General features: G+C 38.3%; 1 protein-coding gene across 1 annotated transcript; it reads right to left on the bottom strand.

Annotated features, from left to right (window-relative positions):
- Window positions 1-216: 216 nt before the first annotated feature.
- LOC120358927 lies at window positions 217-10,867 on the bottom strand. The gene is made up of 3 exons (XM_039454811.1): window positions 7,551-10,867; window positions 2,849-7,455; window positions 217-277 (listed from the first exon to the last, which is right to left on the bottom strand). Exons 2-3 carry the CDS (start codon window positions 3,811-3,813, stop codon window positions 217-219), a joined length of 1,026 nt encoding a protein of 341 aa, XP_039310745.1. The 5' UTR covers window positions 3,814-7,455; window positions 7,551-10,867.
- Between the last annotated feature and the right edge of the window lie 4,198 nt (window positions 10,868-15,065).

A 15,065-nucleotide genomic window follows, 5' to 3' on the forward strand; every position in this document is an offset into this window, starting at 1 on the left:
CAATGTCCCCACGGTAATGTTTTTGTTGAATCATGGATAACGTATCGCTTATCGTCTTTTGAATTAAGCGCAACTTTCTTCTCATTAATAGTATACACCTCATGTAATTTTGAACGTATACATGTTTGGCGGCGAGTTAATTCTATATCGTCGTGCAAGCATCGCTTATAATCTTCAAAAGTAATAGTTCGCGCTACTACATTATTCTTTACACCTTTAGCCTTTTTCGTATCTCTTTTCCCTTCTACTCTCACAGCATACATTTTCGCTCTTAGCCCTACAAATTCAGTCATAATCATGCCGCAATTCTCATCCTTCATTAGCCCGGGAACCTTCTTATTAACGAGAGGCATATTATATACATTGTCCGCGGGATAATCGCTTGTATCGTATCTCGCGATATCACGTTTCATGTCCATGTACACATCATCGCACTCGATGGCCATCACCATGCTGTCTGTGTCTGTGTAGAGTATCTGACATTTATCTTGATACCATGGTAGCATATAATCGTAGTAAAATTCGTAAAGGCAGGTTTTTGAAATGTCGAGAATACACATGCCGACATATATGGGTTTGTTAAATTTTACCGAGAGTTTACGCATTTCTATGGCAACCAGATTTTCTGTGATAACGCTGCGACTATGAAAATTCGGAGCAGCGATCATGGCCTCTGCCCCGTAACGGCCTTCCCATTGCGTTACTAATTTAATATCAGCATGATTACGTACATTTTCCATTGTTTTACCGAAAACTGCATTATTCATTAATTTATATAAATTTTTCTCAAAATCGTTTTTCGCGTTTGTTCGAAATTCTGTATTTAGTTCTATATAATTTCTGAGCCAAGTGGATTGAGCGAATTGAAGTACGCGATGTATCTTTACGATTCGAAGCCCGTGACGCGTGCACTGTTGAAGATTGCGGTAGTGGATGACGTAACGCTCTTTATCATGCACTGTCGCTAAAAGCTTACTTTGCCTTGACCCTGGAGGCTTATCGCTCGAAGGACAGAACGGTAGGTCACTGTGTCGATCGTGCAGATGATTCTCATATGCAAGGTCGACTTCCAATATATACCCGGTGTTAGAGTCCAATGCGATCGCGTTTACATCAAAATTTTCAACGTTTTCGACCCATTTAAATTCACCGTATGGCAACGGCTGGCACATTGCCCATCCATAAAGATTATTCACATCGTAATATTGACAATATATTGATGGTTTTGACGGATCGTACGATTTCATGTACTTATTATTGGCCTTTGCATATCTGCCCGAACATTGACTTAATCCGCCACGGATCCCACGTTCCACGTAAAGTACCATTTCAATGTCCGTAAGCAATTCAAATCTTATACCAGTTTTTTTCAACATTGCATCCCATGTATAGCCTGGTAATGTATAGTAATGCGCAGGGTCCAGACCGTAACTCTGCATGCTTTTATCACGAAAGTTTTCGAAAATGTCGGCTAATAATAAAACATCCGTTTTCAAATATAAATCGCTGTATTCGCCCAGGGTTTCAATTGCGAACCGCTGCCATACGTTCTCGGCATGAGCGTAATCATGCTCTGATACCGTCTGCTCGGTGAGTGAACTGTAGAACGATTCACGCGGAGGTAAACGCGTTTCTAAAAGTTTGTCGACATTATCAACGTACTCGTACGGAAAGACACCTTTGCGTGTGAGCAATTCGAAATCCTCGTTCGATAACGATGAAAATTCAGAACGAGTAATTTTTAATTGTTCAATATTTAGAAATGACGCCAATTTTTCGAGACTCGAACTTAAGAATTTATATGAATCAATGAATCGAAATCGTATACAATTTCGTACTTCGCCTGATTTTGTTCCCACGCCAGTAGCTGCGACATGTTTAGTAAAAGAAATATATTTTTCTTTATTTACCGGTAGTAGATCAATCTTGCCTTCGAACGCGGTAGAAATTTCTTTTATTATAAAATGCGCGTCGTAACCGCTCAAATTATGAAAAACGATTGGAATAACGTACGTATTCTTATAATTCAGATTACATTTATTATGAGCGGGACCACGGTACTTGCCGGTCAGATGACAATGATCGTGCACCCGTTGATTATCAAGCCACTCGTTACGGATAAGGCGCTTATCTGATACAAACGGTTTTTCGCATATATGGCACTTCGTCGCGTTCAAGAATGCCTCTTGTTGCTGTATAGTTAATTGTTCCATTGGAACATTGGCGGATATTCGGGCTTTCATGTCATGCGCCAAATTTTCTAATTCTTTCGCGAACCACGCGATACAGTCCTTATCGCGGCGAAAGCGATACTTTGATAACGCGTCGTCGAACGAGCATTTAACATAGTAAGCTATGCTAAATACCTTGTGATGTTGATACGCGAAACTCAACGTGTTCTCTGTTTCATTCTCCATCTTCCTCAATACGCACTCCAAATCGGCGTAAATTACAAAGGGGGCGCGCTCCTTGTTGTTGTATGAGTCGAATTCTAGCCATTTCTGGTCCTCTCCCGGTAGAATGATGGCGCAGTCATTTATTTTCTTGCATTCCACCACGTGCGACTGCAATTTTTCTTCAGAGTGGAAGTAATGCAGGCATCTGTAATAAATATTTTTAATACATGTATTATTAATATTATCATTATTAATATTATTATTATTATTACACTTACCGATCACAGATGAATTTCTTGTGTTCGTTTTTGCTCAGCTGTGAACTAACCAGTCGCGACAGGTTCTTAATCCACGCAAAGTGGCCGTGGGTGACGTCATGTTTATCTTCCACGTAAAAAAGGTTGATGTGTTTCTCCTTTTTATCTTCAGTCAGACGTAACGGTACAACGTACTGTATCTTTTCTTTTCTATCAAGTTCGGTATCGTACACGTTCACCGACACGTCGTTTAATCGTTCAAATTTTCCAATGTCTTTCACTTTCATTGGAAATTGTATATCATCAAACTTTAAAACAGTCGAATAATGTGGGTACGACGATTCCCGGTCGGCATGATTTTTTGCGGGGTATAGGGCAGCCACCACCGACCATGCAAAACAAGCATTGTCTTTCGATTGCACATTAATTACCGCACGTTTGTCACTTGCTTCCATCGGCATTTTGATGCAACATCCCGCGTGCATGGGATTAAGTTTGTTTATATTCACCATCAAGTTCTGTATTCGGTATAACGCCCAACCACTATCGCGTTCCTGAAACTCGTCGAGCATTGCTACTATTACTTCAATAACGCGTCGTTCATACCACTCGCGCAAATTTGATGCTCTGTACAATTCACAGTTTTTCGTCGCCAGACTTTTATTATCGCGATCGTCACGAATGTTTATAAATTCACCGTTGAATACAGTGTTCACTTTTACACTTCCATGTTTTGCGATAGCGTCTCGCACTTGCTTGATCACCAAATCACTAGCGTCTTCCAAGAAATGCCGCGGCTCAATATAATCCGCGTTTATTACAGCACCCGTAAGAATACGTGACTCAAACGCAACGTCGATCTCGCGCCACACAAGCGATTTTTTGTCATCGGCGCTACTACTAGCGTGCCCATCACCACCACCAAAGTGCACGAAACGCTTTTCTAACTGCGCTTTTGCACCCGCGAGTCGCGCGATTCTCGCCACTATGGATTGTTTAGAGCCGACGGTGAGCCGTGGACGTTTAGCACTACTACAACATTCTTCGAGCTGCGCAAGGCACTCGTCGCATCGTTGCAACCACGTGAAACATTCTGCTAAATTTGTGACCTGCGAGCATTGCTCGAGCAGTTCGCGTTCCACTTGCTCACTATTTTCCATTTTTCAATTATTAACACGCACTATAAAATGTCAAGCAGCACTTACACGTATATAGTTTACACGATCGATTACAATATCGATTGATGCTTTGAACGCGATATTGATCTTGTGCAAACTTTGCTTCAGAAATCGACATCTATGCGTTGACTGATAATAAATGTCTTTCTTATTGCGTAGACACACATATTGGGCACATGTCACATGGAATCTTCAGAAACGTTGATTGCCTGCAGTTGGTACAAGATCGACCGTTTAGCGCAATAAAAGAACCTGTTTCATGATCTCGAATAATGCGCATTACTCTCCATGTGTATTGCGCCCTTTCAATCATGCACGTTGCACACAGTGATCGAGAATCATGCGACGTATAATAAACATGAATCATACAATATTTTGTACTTTGATTCAAAGCACGGATTTGCGCATTTGACATGACTCTTTCCACAAAATTCTCAGGATGTTCACTCTGATTGCAATCATTATCATCGGGTAACTCTTCGTCAGATTCTTCGTCTATTTAATTCTCAAAATTCAGTCGCATATTTTCGAACGATTCATTATCAATGTCCATATCATTATCTATGTTCCCAACATTTTCGAACTCAACGTCTTCGATACGCTCAGCCATTTTTAACACTGCATATTGCGACCGATTCGGTATGCTTCCGAGACATCTACTGAGGTCTGAGCGCTAATTGACTTATTATATATTTTATCTGCAACTCCTTTGTCCCTTTATTCAACTGGGGGAAGCATCGTCATTGCCTCGCGATTTGTTTAATGCAACTTGTCCGTGCCTGTTTTGAATCATCGTTTCATAAAAATCTATCCCACATATCGAGGGATGTTCGCACCGATGTTTGCGACTTCTTTGTCTAAGCTTGCATCATGCAGCGGCGGTTGATACCTGTTTTGAATCGTTTTTGCCAACAAATCTACCCCCCCCCCTCACCTATATCGGGGGATCATGTATTTGACAACAGGTCATATTCGCATCGATATTTTGCCTATCCGCATCTTCTTTGTCTAAGCTTGCGTCATGCAGCGGCAATCGATCCCTTGAATCATCGTTTCATGAAAATCTACCCCCACATATCGGGGAACGTATAAAAGATACTCGTCATTCTATATACATGCGATTAATTGTAAATACGCAGTGCGACGGAGGATGCTCTCGCACAGCCCTTTGTTCCTCAGTCGTAGCCGTGCTCTCGATTAGCAAACATTGTGAGTGAGAAAAAATGACGTGGGGCACGTGGATGAACGTCTTCTTCAAGGAGTTCGTTCCCACGGACAGCCTCCCCGGGTAATCCTCTTCGAGCACCACCACCTTTACAGGTGAGGACGAAGTGGAGGTCGAGGGGAGTGAGCAAATTTATTTCTTTGTGCGCGCGGCGGCGGACAGTTCCGCGAACGCCACGTCAGGCCCGCGCGCCGCGAATTTTAGGTCCGCGGGTGACGTCAGGCCTGCGATATTGCCCTGCGGTGACGTCAGGCCCGCGAATTATATATATTATGCCGGTTCTAACTCAGGCACCGAGGGTTACCCCCCCCCTTCGGCTATCTATTTACATAAACAAATATGGTTATTACTATCTACATAGATAACGGTTATCTCTGTTTATGTAAACAGATAACGGTAAGTCCCGGGGGTGACGTCATTACCCCGCACCCACATTTCCCCGCGCACCTCACCCCCCCTCGGAGCACCTGGGTTAGAACCGGCATAGTCATACTACTCAAGATGCTCGAAAGAATCCCCACGTTCAAATATATTGTTACGATGACTGTGTAACAAATTATCTGATGTCTCAACTATGCGAGTACGTTTCAATTCAGCTGCAATTCGCTGACGTTGACGAAAAGAAATGTGGCGAAAAGCCCGACGACTACAACAATTACTGTGTACAAGTTGTTTAGATTGTTTCATTATTGTTGCTAATATTTATATAATTATTTCAAATGTTAATTAAAATAACTTTGTGTAATATTTAAATTGCACAGCACGGGAAAACATGGAAAAAATTGGAGGACGTCTACATGCAGGAGTGGACTGCATGAATTGAGGAAGGCAGTGAAGTAATCTGAAAGTATAACAAAATCGAGAGATTGATTTTGTGATTTTAACACACAAACAATAATTTTTGAGAAGTATTATACAAAAGAAATGTTTTATTAGTTCCTACATGACTCATCATATGATAATTTATCAGTTTGTGAACTACAAGAAACATTTCTCGTATAACTTGAGAATTGAAACAAAATAGGTATACAGAATACAATTCTCACTTTCAATTTCGATGAAATTAGGCTCCTTGGATGCGTTTGTACACAAAACAAAAAACTCTGATAGAAATAATTAGCACTACTGAAGCGAAATATAAATCGTTGAAGTTAACAACTATTTAGGGTTAGGAAACTCACGAGATTGCGATGTTAACTGTTCGGTGGTAAAATGCGCACGCTCCGTGGCAACACTTCCAACTCGGAAAAATCGTATTTCGGAGGCGAGAATCAAGTGGTAGTCAAATTTCTTTTTGCCGTCAGCGAATTACAGCTGAACGGAGACGTAGTCGCATTGAGGCATTAGACAATTTATTACACAATCTTTATAATAAAATATTCGAACGTAGGGATTCTGTCGAGCATCTTGCTTCAATTGATAATTCAACAACTGAAGAACAGTCAGTTGATTCCAATTTAGTTTCTCAATCTAATGTAATTGATTTAGAAGTTCAGAATGTTTTAAGTAAGAGTGAACAAAGCTTTTCAGATTCTAATACAACCTACGTTAGTGATAGCAATAAAAACAGCGTTGAGGAAGATAAGGATAATGTAGACTATACTTCTACATTTACAGAAAACTTCCTCGTGTATCCATCGAGTTAAGAAACGTTTCTCCTGGAAAGTATCTGTAAACGGGTTTTGTAGCTGGAATAATCAACAGTCCTTGAAACGTTTCACAAGCTTTGATACCTCAAAATTTGAAAGTAGATTTTAGTACCGATGGTGCTACCTTGGACAAGCCAGATCAAATCCAAATTTGGCCTATTCAATGTAAAATTGCCAATATTTCTGGTAGTAAACCAAAAATTGTCGGAATTTATCAAAGGAAACGTAAACCTATAAGTGCTGAAAGTTCTTTAAAGATTTCGTTGAAAAAGTAAACTCAGTAATGAAAGATAGAGGAATAATGTTTAATAGTAGTGAAAATGAACTGAGAGGAAGATGAACTGAAGCTATTCGACGTCTCAAGACTTACTTTTTTTGGTTTGCGAAGAGGAAAATCTTTACAACGCTTACTTCAGAATTGACAATACCATTAAATTAAATAGCTAAAATTAATCCCAGTCAGAACGGCTATCGTCTGAAGAAGACACCCTGGAGTCTGTACTCTACTTTACATGTTTTAGATATAAATAATTTTTAACAATAAAGAATGAAAAAATATTTACCTTGAAAACGTACACCTTTACTGACTGGACAGCCTTCATATGACTCATAAGGACCTTTCTCAGTAACTATTTCGAAACTTGCTTCTAGAGCATAATAGTCTCAAAAATTTGGACGTTGAGTTCCTTAGCTCCACCGCTTTCAAATGTATTAAAATCAACGCATCTGTTAATCCTTGTACACTAATACCTGAAATTTTAAAAATAAATTTAAAAAAAAGCATTGTATATATGCGAATTATTATGTAGAATATCTCAGCTACGAGTATATTAACTTTTACTCACATATTCAGACTCATTCGACCGAGCCGTTAAGTTCGTCACGTTGCGCACGATAAAAATTGTCTAATAACTGCCTACGTTCTTCTTAACGCTTCCGCTTCTTATCCTTTGCTCAGTCGTCCGAGCTGAGAGCCGCTTCCTTCTCCTGTATCCAGATAATGGTCTCATCAGCTGTCCTATCAAACACGTAAATCTGCTTGGCACCTGCCAATGCGTTTTGTCAAGCGTGCGCCAATTCCTTCAAGTCCTCCCACTGTTGCTTTGTTTTGTCAAATTTCTGAAGTATCTTGTTTTTCTCTGGATTTTTCTGCTCGATCAATCTTTGCCCCTCGTCAAAAACAGCTGATACACGTTACTGGTCTTTAAACCAGCTAGGAAATTGTTTACTATCAGCAATTCCACGTGTTCTACGTCACAACCATAATCCTCGGATGAAATAATCTTTAATTATAATATTTACTAATTATCAATGCCAAGTTCAAAATAATATATTATATTAATTATATTAATATCTATAAATATAGATATTAATATATAAAAGAATTAAGTAATATCCCAAGCACAAGTCAAAATGACATCAAAGTAATTCACAATTGTGTCAAAATGACATCAAAATGAATCGTAATTGATTAAAAAGTGACTTGTAATGATCATTATACAGTTACTTTGACATCATTTTGACGTCGTGATGACTCCCTGTTTTGCTTGGATATAATTAAATAATTATAAGCTTACTATTGTTTGGTCCCCAATTCATTTGATTACTTCATCTGCCTGTCTGATAAATTTATAAAACTTCTCGCTCTCCGATAATCTCTGCATTCGATATTCTTTCAATTTTTGTAATTTTTTTAATTTGAACTCGATATCTCCTTTCAAAAAGAATTGTCTCGAGCGGTTGCTGCCGCCGGTTGTACACACCACGCACTTAATCTCACCGATCTCAGTCAACTCGCCCATTACACCATGGATTTGTCCACACCAGCCAGCCAATCGGCATCGCAGAAAGCGAAAATGCGACCGCGAAAACGCACTTCACGGATTTTCACTAACTTTTTTATTTTGGATATTTATCAAAATAAAGAAATATAAATATTAATGTACGTACTTTAGCGTTGCTTCTTACCTATTAATAGCAAATTTCTTGAAACACATATGCTTATCATTTTTCTACACATGATATGACATCCATGTTGTAAATATGCTGACTTGATTATCCAACACTAATACAAATAGTTATGCTGGTATCATTCATGATATTCATGATGCAATTTTTCACGTTAAAACTTTAATTTTGATAACATTTTAGAATAATATCATTAACAAAACAATGTTAATATTTATACGAGAACGTTTTATTATTAAAATCACAATTTTTACACATGTAAATTTCTGTATGCGACATATGCTGCTCTAGATCCGGTACAGAAGCAGCAAACAAATCCGACAAGGTTTGCTGCTTCTATGCTTCAGTACATTTTGTTATCTGGGTAACTTAGTTTATTCAGTGCGGAAACGAATATATAAGGTGTATAAAAATTATGTGTCGTTGCTTGAACAAATGATTCTTCAGTTCATGTCCGGCAAACATCATCCCCAAACATGGCCCCGCAAAATTCGTTTTGACCTTGAAACTCAAGGTCAAAATTTTTTATTATTTTTTTAAATTCTACTCATTGAGAGGATCAAAAGTCTTAAAAGGATCACAGGTCGCAAACGAGTTTTTCAATAAGAAAAAAAATAATAAAGTATCAAAAAATTGTGATTTATTCGAGCATTCTTTTTCACGAGTAAAATTAGGTTAAGCCAAGTTAGATCTCTTTTACACGCCAGGTCACGGGCTTTTCTTGCGGACTCAGAATTAGATCGCCAGTTTCAAAGTTCGAGAAAAGAATGAACTCCGACTTGTGTAGAAAAATATTTATTTTGACAATTTATAGGTAATTTTAATCCCGATAAAGACGGCGTTGGTTTCGTCAAAGCCATAAAACTGATCCGTGACCAATGACTCGTAACATACGGGCTTGTTCTCTCGCTTGTTCTCTCGCTTCCACGTGGCGGCCACCGTTGCGTAAGCATGCTCGCAGTCTTTCTTTAAGATTTTGCCGAACTCTAGCAAGGACCTCTCGGTTTCTCATCAATCTAACCATACCTTCATCGACTCAACGTCTCAGATCCGGTGTTCTATAAACAATCGCTTTTAGTGCTCCCCATAAAAAAAATCTAAGGGATTGAGATCTGGGGAACGTGGTGGCGCAAGTCTACAGCTTAACCACCGTGTTCCAAATGCTTCACAAAGAAATGTACAAATCTAAAGACCAAAATATAGTGAAGCGCCATCGTGCATGAAAAAAAGACGGTTGCGATTCTGCCGGGGAATAATTTCCCGTAAGCAAGGAAGTAAATCACGTTACAGAAAGGCCAGGTAGTTACGGCTATTCAGTCGCAACGAGAGATAAACTGGACCGATAATATTATCTCCAATTATACCTGCATAAACATTGATGGCGAAGCGATTTTGATTAACTTGTTCTATCATCGCATGAGGGTTTCTAGAGGCCCAAATACGTAAGTTCTGCCTATTGACTATGCCAGTACTGGAGCAGCTCGCTTCGTCAGTGAATAGGACGTATTCAAGAAAAGAAGAATCTCTGTTCAATTTGTGAAGCATCTACCTTCAGAAATTTTGGCGAGCTCTATGATCCCTAGGTTGCACTTCTTGGACATATTGTACGCGGTAAGGTCGTAAACCTTTGTCACGAATTATACGACGGACCGTCGTATGTGATATGCCCACGCGAGCAGCTATTATGCGTAAGCCCATGACCGGATAGGTCCGCGCAAGAGCAATAACATGTGCTGCGCTCTGCACCGCAAATCTTTCTTCATCATGGAATCGCTGCTCCAAACGTTGAAATTTACGCCGATCTGGAACTGCCCTTGGTTGCAGCAATCGCCCATTAGCATATTGGAGAAGCCACTGCTGATAAATTTTACGAGTTCGTCCAAAATTTCTAAAAGCCCCATCAATGGCGCGGAGCTTAAGGCATTGGTCTCGTCTGTCTCGTAATCGACCACGCTCCATATTTTCAATACCGGATATGGAATGCATTAACAACTTAGAGGTAAAGAAATTAACAACAGATAATCTCAATAAAGGGTAACAATTTTATAGAGCTGGAAAGATCAGAATACTTACTGATAGTCTTGTTACGCAGGTGAGATATGTTTGTTTCTATCCGTAAATATTTACGCGCCTAAAAGTCTTTATTTTTTTAATCAAAATAATATGTATTAATATTTTCTACAAAATCTCTTATTCAAACCTAAGTGGTATTTACTTAAAATAAATATCTTGAAATTTTGTAATTTAATAAAAATGATATGCGTTTGTTCAAAAAAATGTATGAAATCTTTAAAGTGCGCCTGTTATAAAGAGAATATACTTTTTCTACAAAACCCAAATGGTAGTATTTGTATTTTTAAAAAATTTTTAATGCTCAAAAACATGCCGCTGCTAGAGATAGTAACAATTAAGTTTTGTATAAAAATTGTTCAATTTTTCTCATAGCTTTTCTTATCTAGCAGCGCCATGTGTGTGTGTGTGTGTGTGTGTATATATATATATATATATATATATATATATAGCCTTGATATATATATATATAGCCTTGAGCTCCTCCAGCGATGCAGCCTTAATCTCCTCAATCGTCGCAAATCTTCGTCCTTTCAAAGGCTTTTTTAATTTTGGGAAGAGGAAAAAGTCGCAGGGGGCCAAGTCTGGTGAATACGGTGGCTGAGGCATGATGATAGTATTGTTTTTGGCCAAAAAACTACTCACTAGTAACGACGTGTGCGCAGGTGCATTATCATGGTGCAGAATCCATGAATTTTCTTTCCACACTTCCGGACGTTTTTTTCTTATTGATTCACGCAAACGCCGCATAACCTCAAGATAATACTCCTTGTTTACCGTACGACCTTGTGGTAGGAATTCTTGATGCACAACGCCACGGTAATCAAAGAAAACTGTAAGCAAAACCTTCACATTCGAACGAACTTGCCTTTTTCGGTCTTGGATCTCCTGGACTCTTCCACTGGGATGATTGGGCTTTGGTTTCGACGTCATAACCATTTACCCATGTTTCGTCACCAGTTATAATCCTTTTGAGCAGATCAGGTTCATTATTGACGTCGTTCAACATGTCTTGGGCGATGTTCATGCGACGCTGCTTCTGATAAAAATTAAGCAGTTTTGGAACGAATTTCGTTGACACACGTGTCATACCCAAAACATCTGTTAAAATTGATTGGCATGAGCCAAACAATATGTTAAGATCATCAGTTATTTCTCTAATCGTGATTCGACGATTTTTCAACACAATTTCTTTCACTTCCTGAACATTTTCGACGGTTTTTGACGTGCTGGGGCTTCCAGAGCGAGGTTCATCGTTAACATTTTCTCGGCCTTCTTGGAATAACTTATGCCATTTATAAACATTTTTTGCTCAAAGTTGACTCACCGTCAACATTTCAAGAGTTTTTGAACACTTAATACCATTTTTTACACAAAAATTAATACAAACTCTCTGCTCCATTATTTTCAACAGCAAAAAATCGCCGAGCACGCAAACACGAGTCTAACCTTTATGCCTCTCACATAAAAACAACACATGCTATATAGTCAAAACTATGAACATATGATCGTGACGAGTGTACCAACACACACAAAAAAATTTTGAAATTAGAGTGTACAGAGCGCGCGAAATTCAAAAAGTCACCTTACTTTTTGATCACACCTCGTATACACCAAGCAAATTTCAAAAACTGCTTACGTGAATATAATTAACATCAGCTCCCATTCACAATAAATAATATGTCTCTTGTATAGACAAGGTTATACATTATGCATTTTGTTCAGTCGAATTCGTTTGTCTCGTACAAAAACGCGTTGAATAAGTGTATTATTAATACATATGTGCAGTTAAAAATAAATATTTTGCATTTACTAGAGTCAATATTATATTATACTCCTACGAGTGCTACGTATAAAATTTTTCAAGTGTCATAAGATATGATTGACAAAATGCATATGAATATGATAATGAAACATAGCTAATTAGATTGCATGCGCTTTATTAAATTTATTTTTATCTTACTATCTTTCTCCAATGCATATTTTATCTTTCTCAGCAAAAATGTGGTTCGCTTTCTCAGGTCTAACCTCTACGTCATACTTTTTTAACTTTAGCGTAATGTAAATGTATATTTTGAATGAATTGACGTTTGAAACAAGTGTCAAATGATTGAATAAAGATATAAAAATATGTATAATTTTACAAGTTGAGTCTCAGAGGCCTCAACGCTGCATATTCTCTCTGGTTTCTGAAATTTATAATTAGATTAATTAATAAGTGTGGTAAAGACATTTTGAATCCTGTTCATTAAACTTAACAAAGTTAAGCGTAGTTCTTACAATGTATATTAAGTTCACTAAACTACTTAAAATAATACATGATATTAAATATCTCTGCCTGCACCAAACGTAACAAGCACGTCGCTATGACGTGCTAACTCGTCGCATGTTATGTCTCAGCGACGTCTCAAATGGTGTTCGAAACGTAATTAAGACGTCACTGACATAACTAACATCCCCATTTTTGGTGACAGCGACGTTGTAATGACGTGTATTTTGTGACTTATGCACTAATTGTGACCTGAAAATTATCGATCAATTTTGAAAAATTAAGATTGGTTTTTACTGCATTATGTAAGTACGTAAAATATTGTTAGATAAAATGTATAATAGTTTTATACTGAGAGAAGAGAATGATTGCAATTACCATAATTCAACTGTAATTTATAGTGGTTTTCGGTGCGAACTGTAAATTATAGTAATTCTGAATTATAATATTCTACTTTTATGTATAGTTACATCTATTATGTTTATATGGTTCCAAATATTGGAAGTTTGAAAAGGTTAGTTTTAATCATATAGTAAATTAAAACATCTTCCACTTGATTTTATTTTCAAGGGAATTCATCAGAAAAATTATTCTACTATAACAGAATATCGGTGAAAAATCTCATAATACTCCGCCTTTTATACCATTTACATGTTTTCTTTTTTACGAGAAATAGAATGCCATAACAGCTATCTAGTGACGGTTTTGTGTACTACTATACGCAAAAAAAAAGTATTTGTGACTATAATTGCATGGTTCAGGAAATAATTATGAGAGATGCATCGGATAGCGATTTTTACCAGATAGCCGAATACCACGATAGTATTTCCCAATTGTCCATTACTCTATGTAACGTCTTCAAAATCACGTGTTAAATTTAATTACATTAAATGAAAAAAGTAGTATATGGTTAGCCATGGGGCGTCAAAACAAATGACGTCACTGGCGCCAGTCTTATCAGTGAAGTGGTGGGGGTAGGGTGACGCACTAGCAGTAAAAGGGCCAAGTGGAGGGGAAGGCCTGACGAAATTTGGAGCGGGGCGTGGAGGACCTGACGATATCAGGATCGGGTGGAGGGGCGGGGAAGACCTGACGATATCAGGAGCGTTTTTATTGGGAAGTAAAGGGAATGGCTCCGGGAGGAATTAGAGTGTGCTTATTGGTTTCCCCCACGGCTGCCCCAGGAGCGGATTGGTTGAAAGACAGGTATTTTGGGAAAAATTTAGCAGCAAAGTGGGGAACGGGTAAAAGAGGCCTGAGAAGTCGAAAGGTCTTACCTGGAAATTACGATAGAAAGGACGGAAACGTCTTTTACGATATACATATGCTTTCAAAGGTATGGTACGTTTAGAAAAAGATAATTATCAAAAGAAAGCACTTTTACGAATTTAGCGTTACTACGTACAGGAGATAGAGTCTTGGCATTAGGCAGGTCGAGTGAAAAAATAATTCAATTTTAAAAGTTACAAAAGAGTATTTGTTGAAACATTCAACTTTTTTTTTTTCATACATCTACGAGTATATTCTTACATTTTTAAGTTACATGATTGAATGGGGTAGCATACAGATGATTTTATCACGCATTTTCTTTTATTATAAAGAAAAAATTTATGAAATAATTCTTGCGATTAGTCGGTCATTGTATGTGTGTTCGACAGAAAATACATTGAGAAATTGATTAAGATTATAGCCGTTACACATGAAATATAAAAAAACACAGCAGTATTGCCCGCAAGTTTGGGAAAGCGCTCCTTGTAACTGTGTGGTGTTCCATTGATGCGTGATAGAGTTTCGTCGCAATCGCAGGAGAAATCTAGAATCCGAGGGAGGTAATCCGTAGCTATCGAAATATGTTCCATTTCCAAGTTTGTCGATGTAAAAGGCGACCCAATGTTGACCAGGTTGATTGTGATCATCCGTGTTGGCAACGATGGCGGTCGACCTCGTCCACACCTTCAGTAGCTTGTCGGCTGGATAGACTCCCGTGTATTCTGCGTTCAATTGGCGCAGCGCATGTAAAATTTCGAGTGAATTCATACGACGGCAGTGGGAT

The sequence above is a fragment of the Solenopsis invicta genome, chromosome 11 (genome assembly GCF_016802725.1).
Source record: "Solenopsis invicta isolate M01_SB chromosome 11, UNIL_Sinv_3.0, whole genome shotgun sequence".
NCBI lineage: Eukaryota > Metazoa > Arthropoda > Insecta > Hymenoptera > Formicidae > Solenopsis > Solenopsis invicta.

Bases quoted from the DNA above. Each gene is read 5' to 3' on its own strand.
- LOC120358927 (XM_039454811.1), bottom strand. From the start codon at position 3,813: ATGGAAAATAGTGAGCAAGTGGAACGCGAACTGCTCGAGCAATGCTCG. The intron at 278-2,848 runs GTACGTTGTACC...CTGAATTTGTAG, and splicing joins GATAGAAAAGAAAAGATACA to GGCTAAGAGCGAAAATGTAT.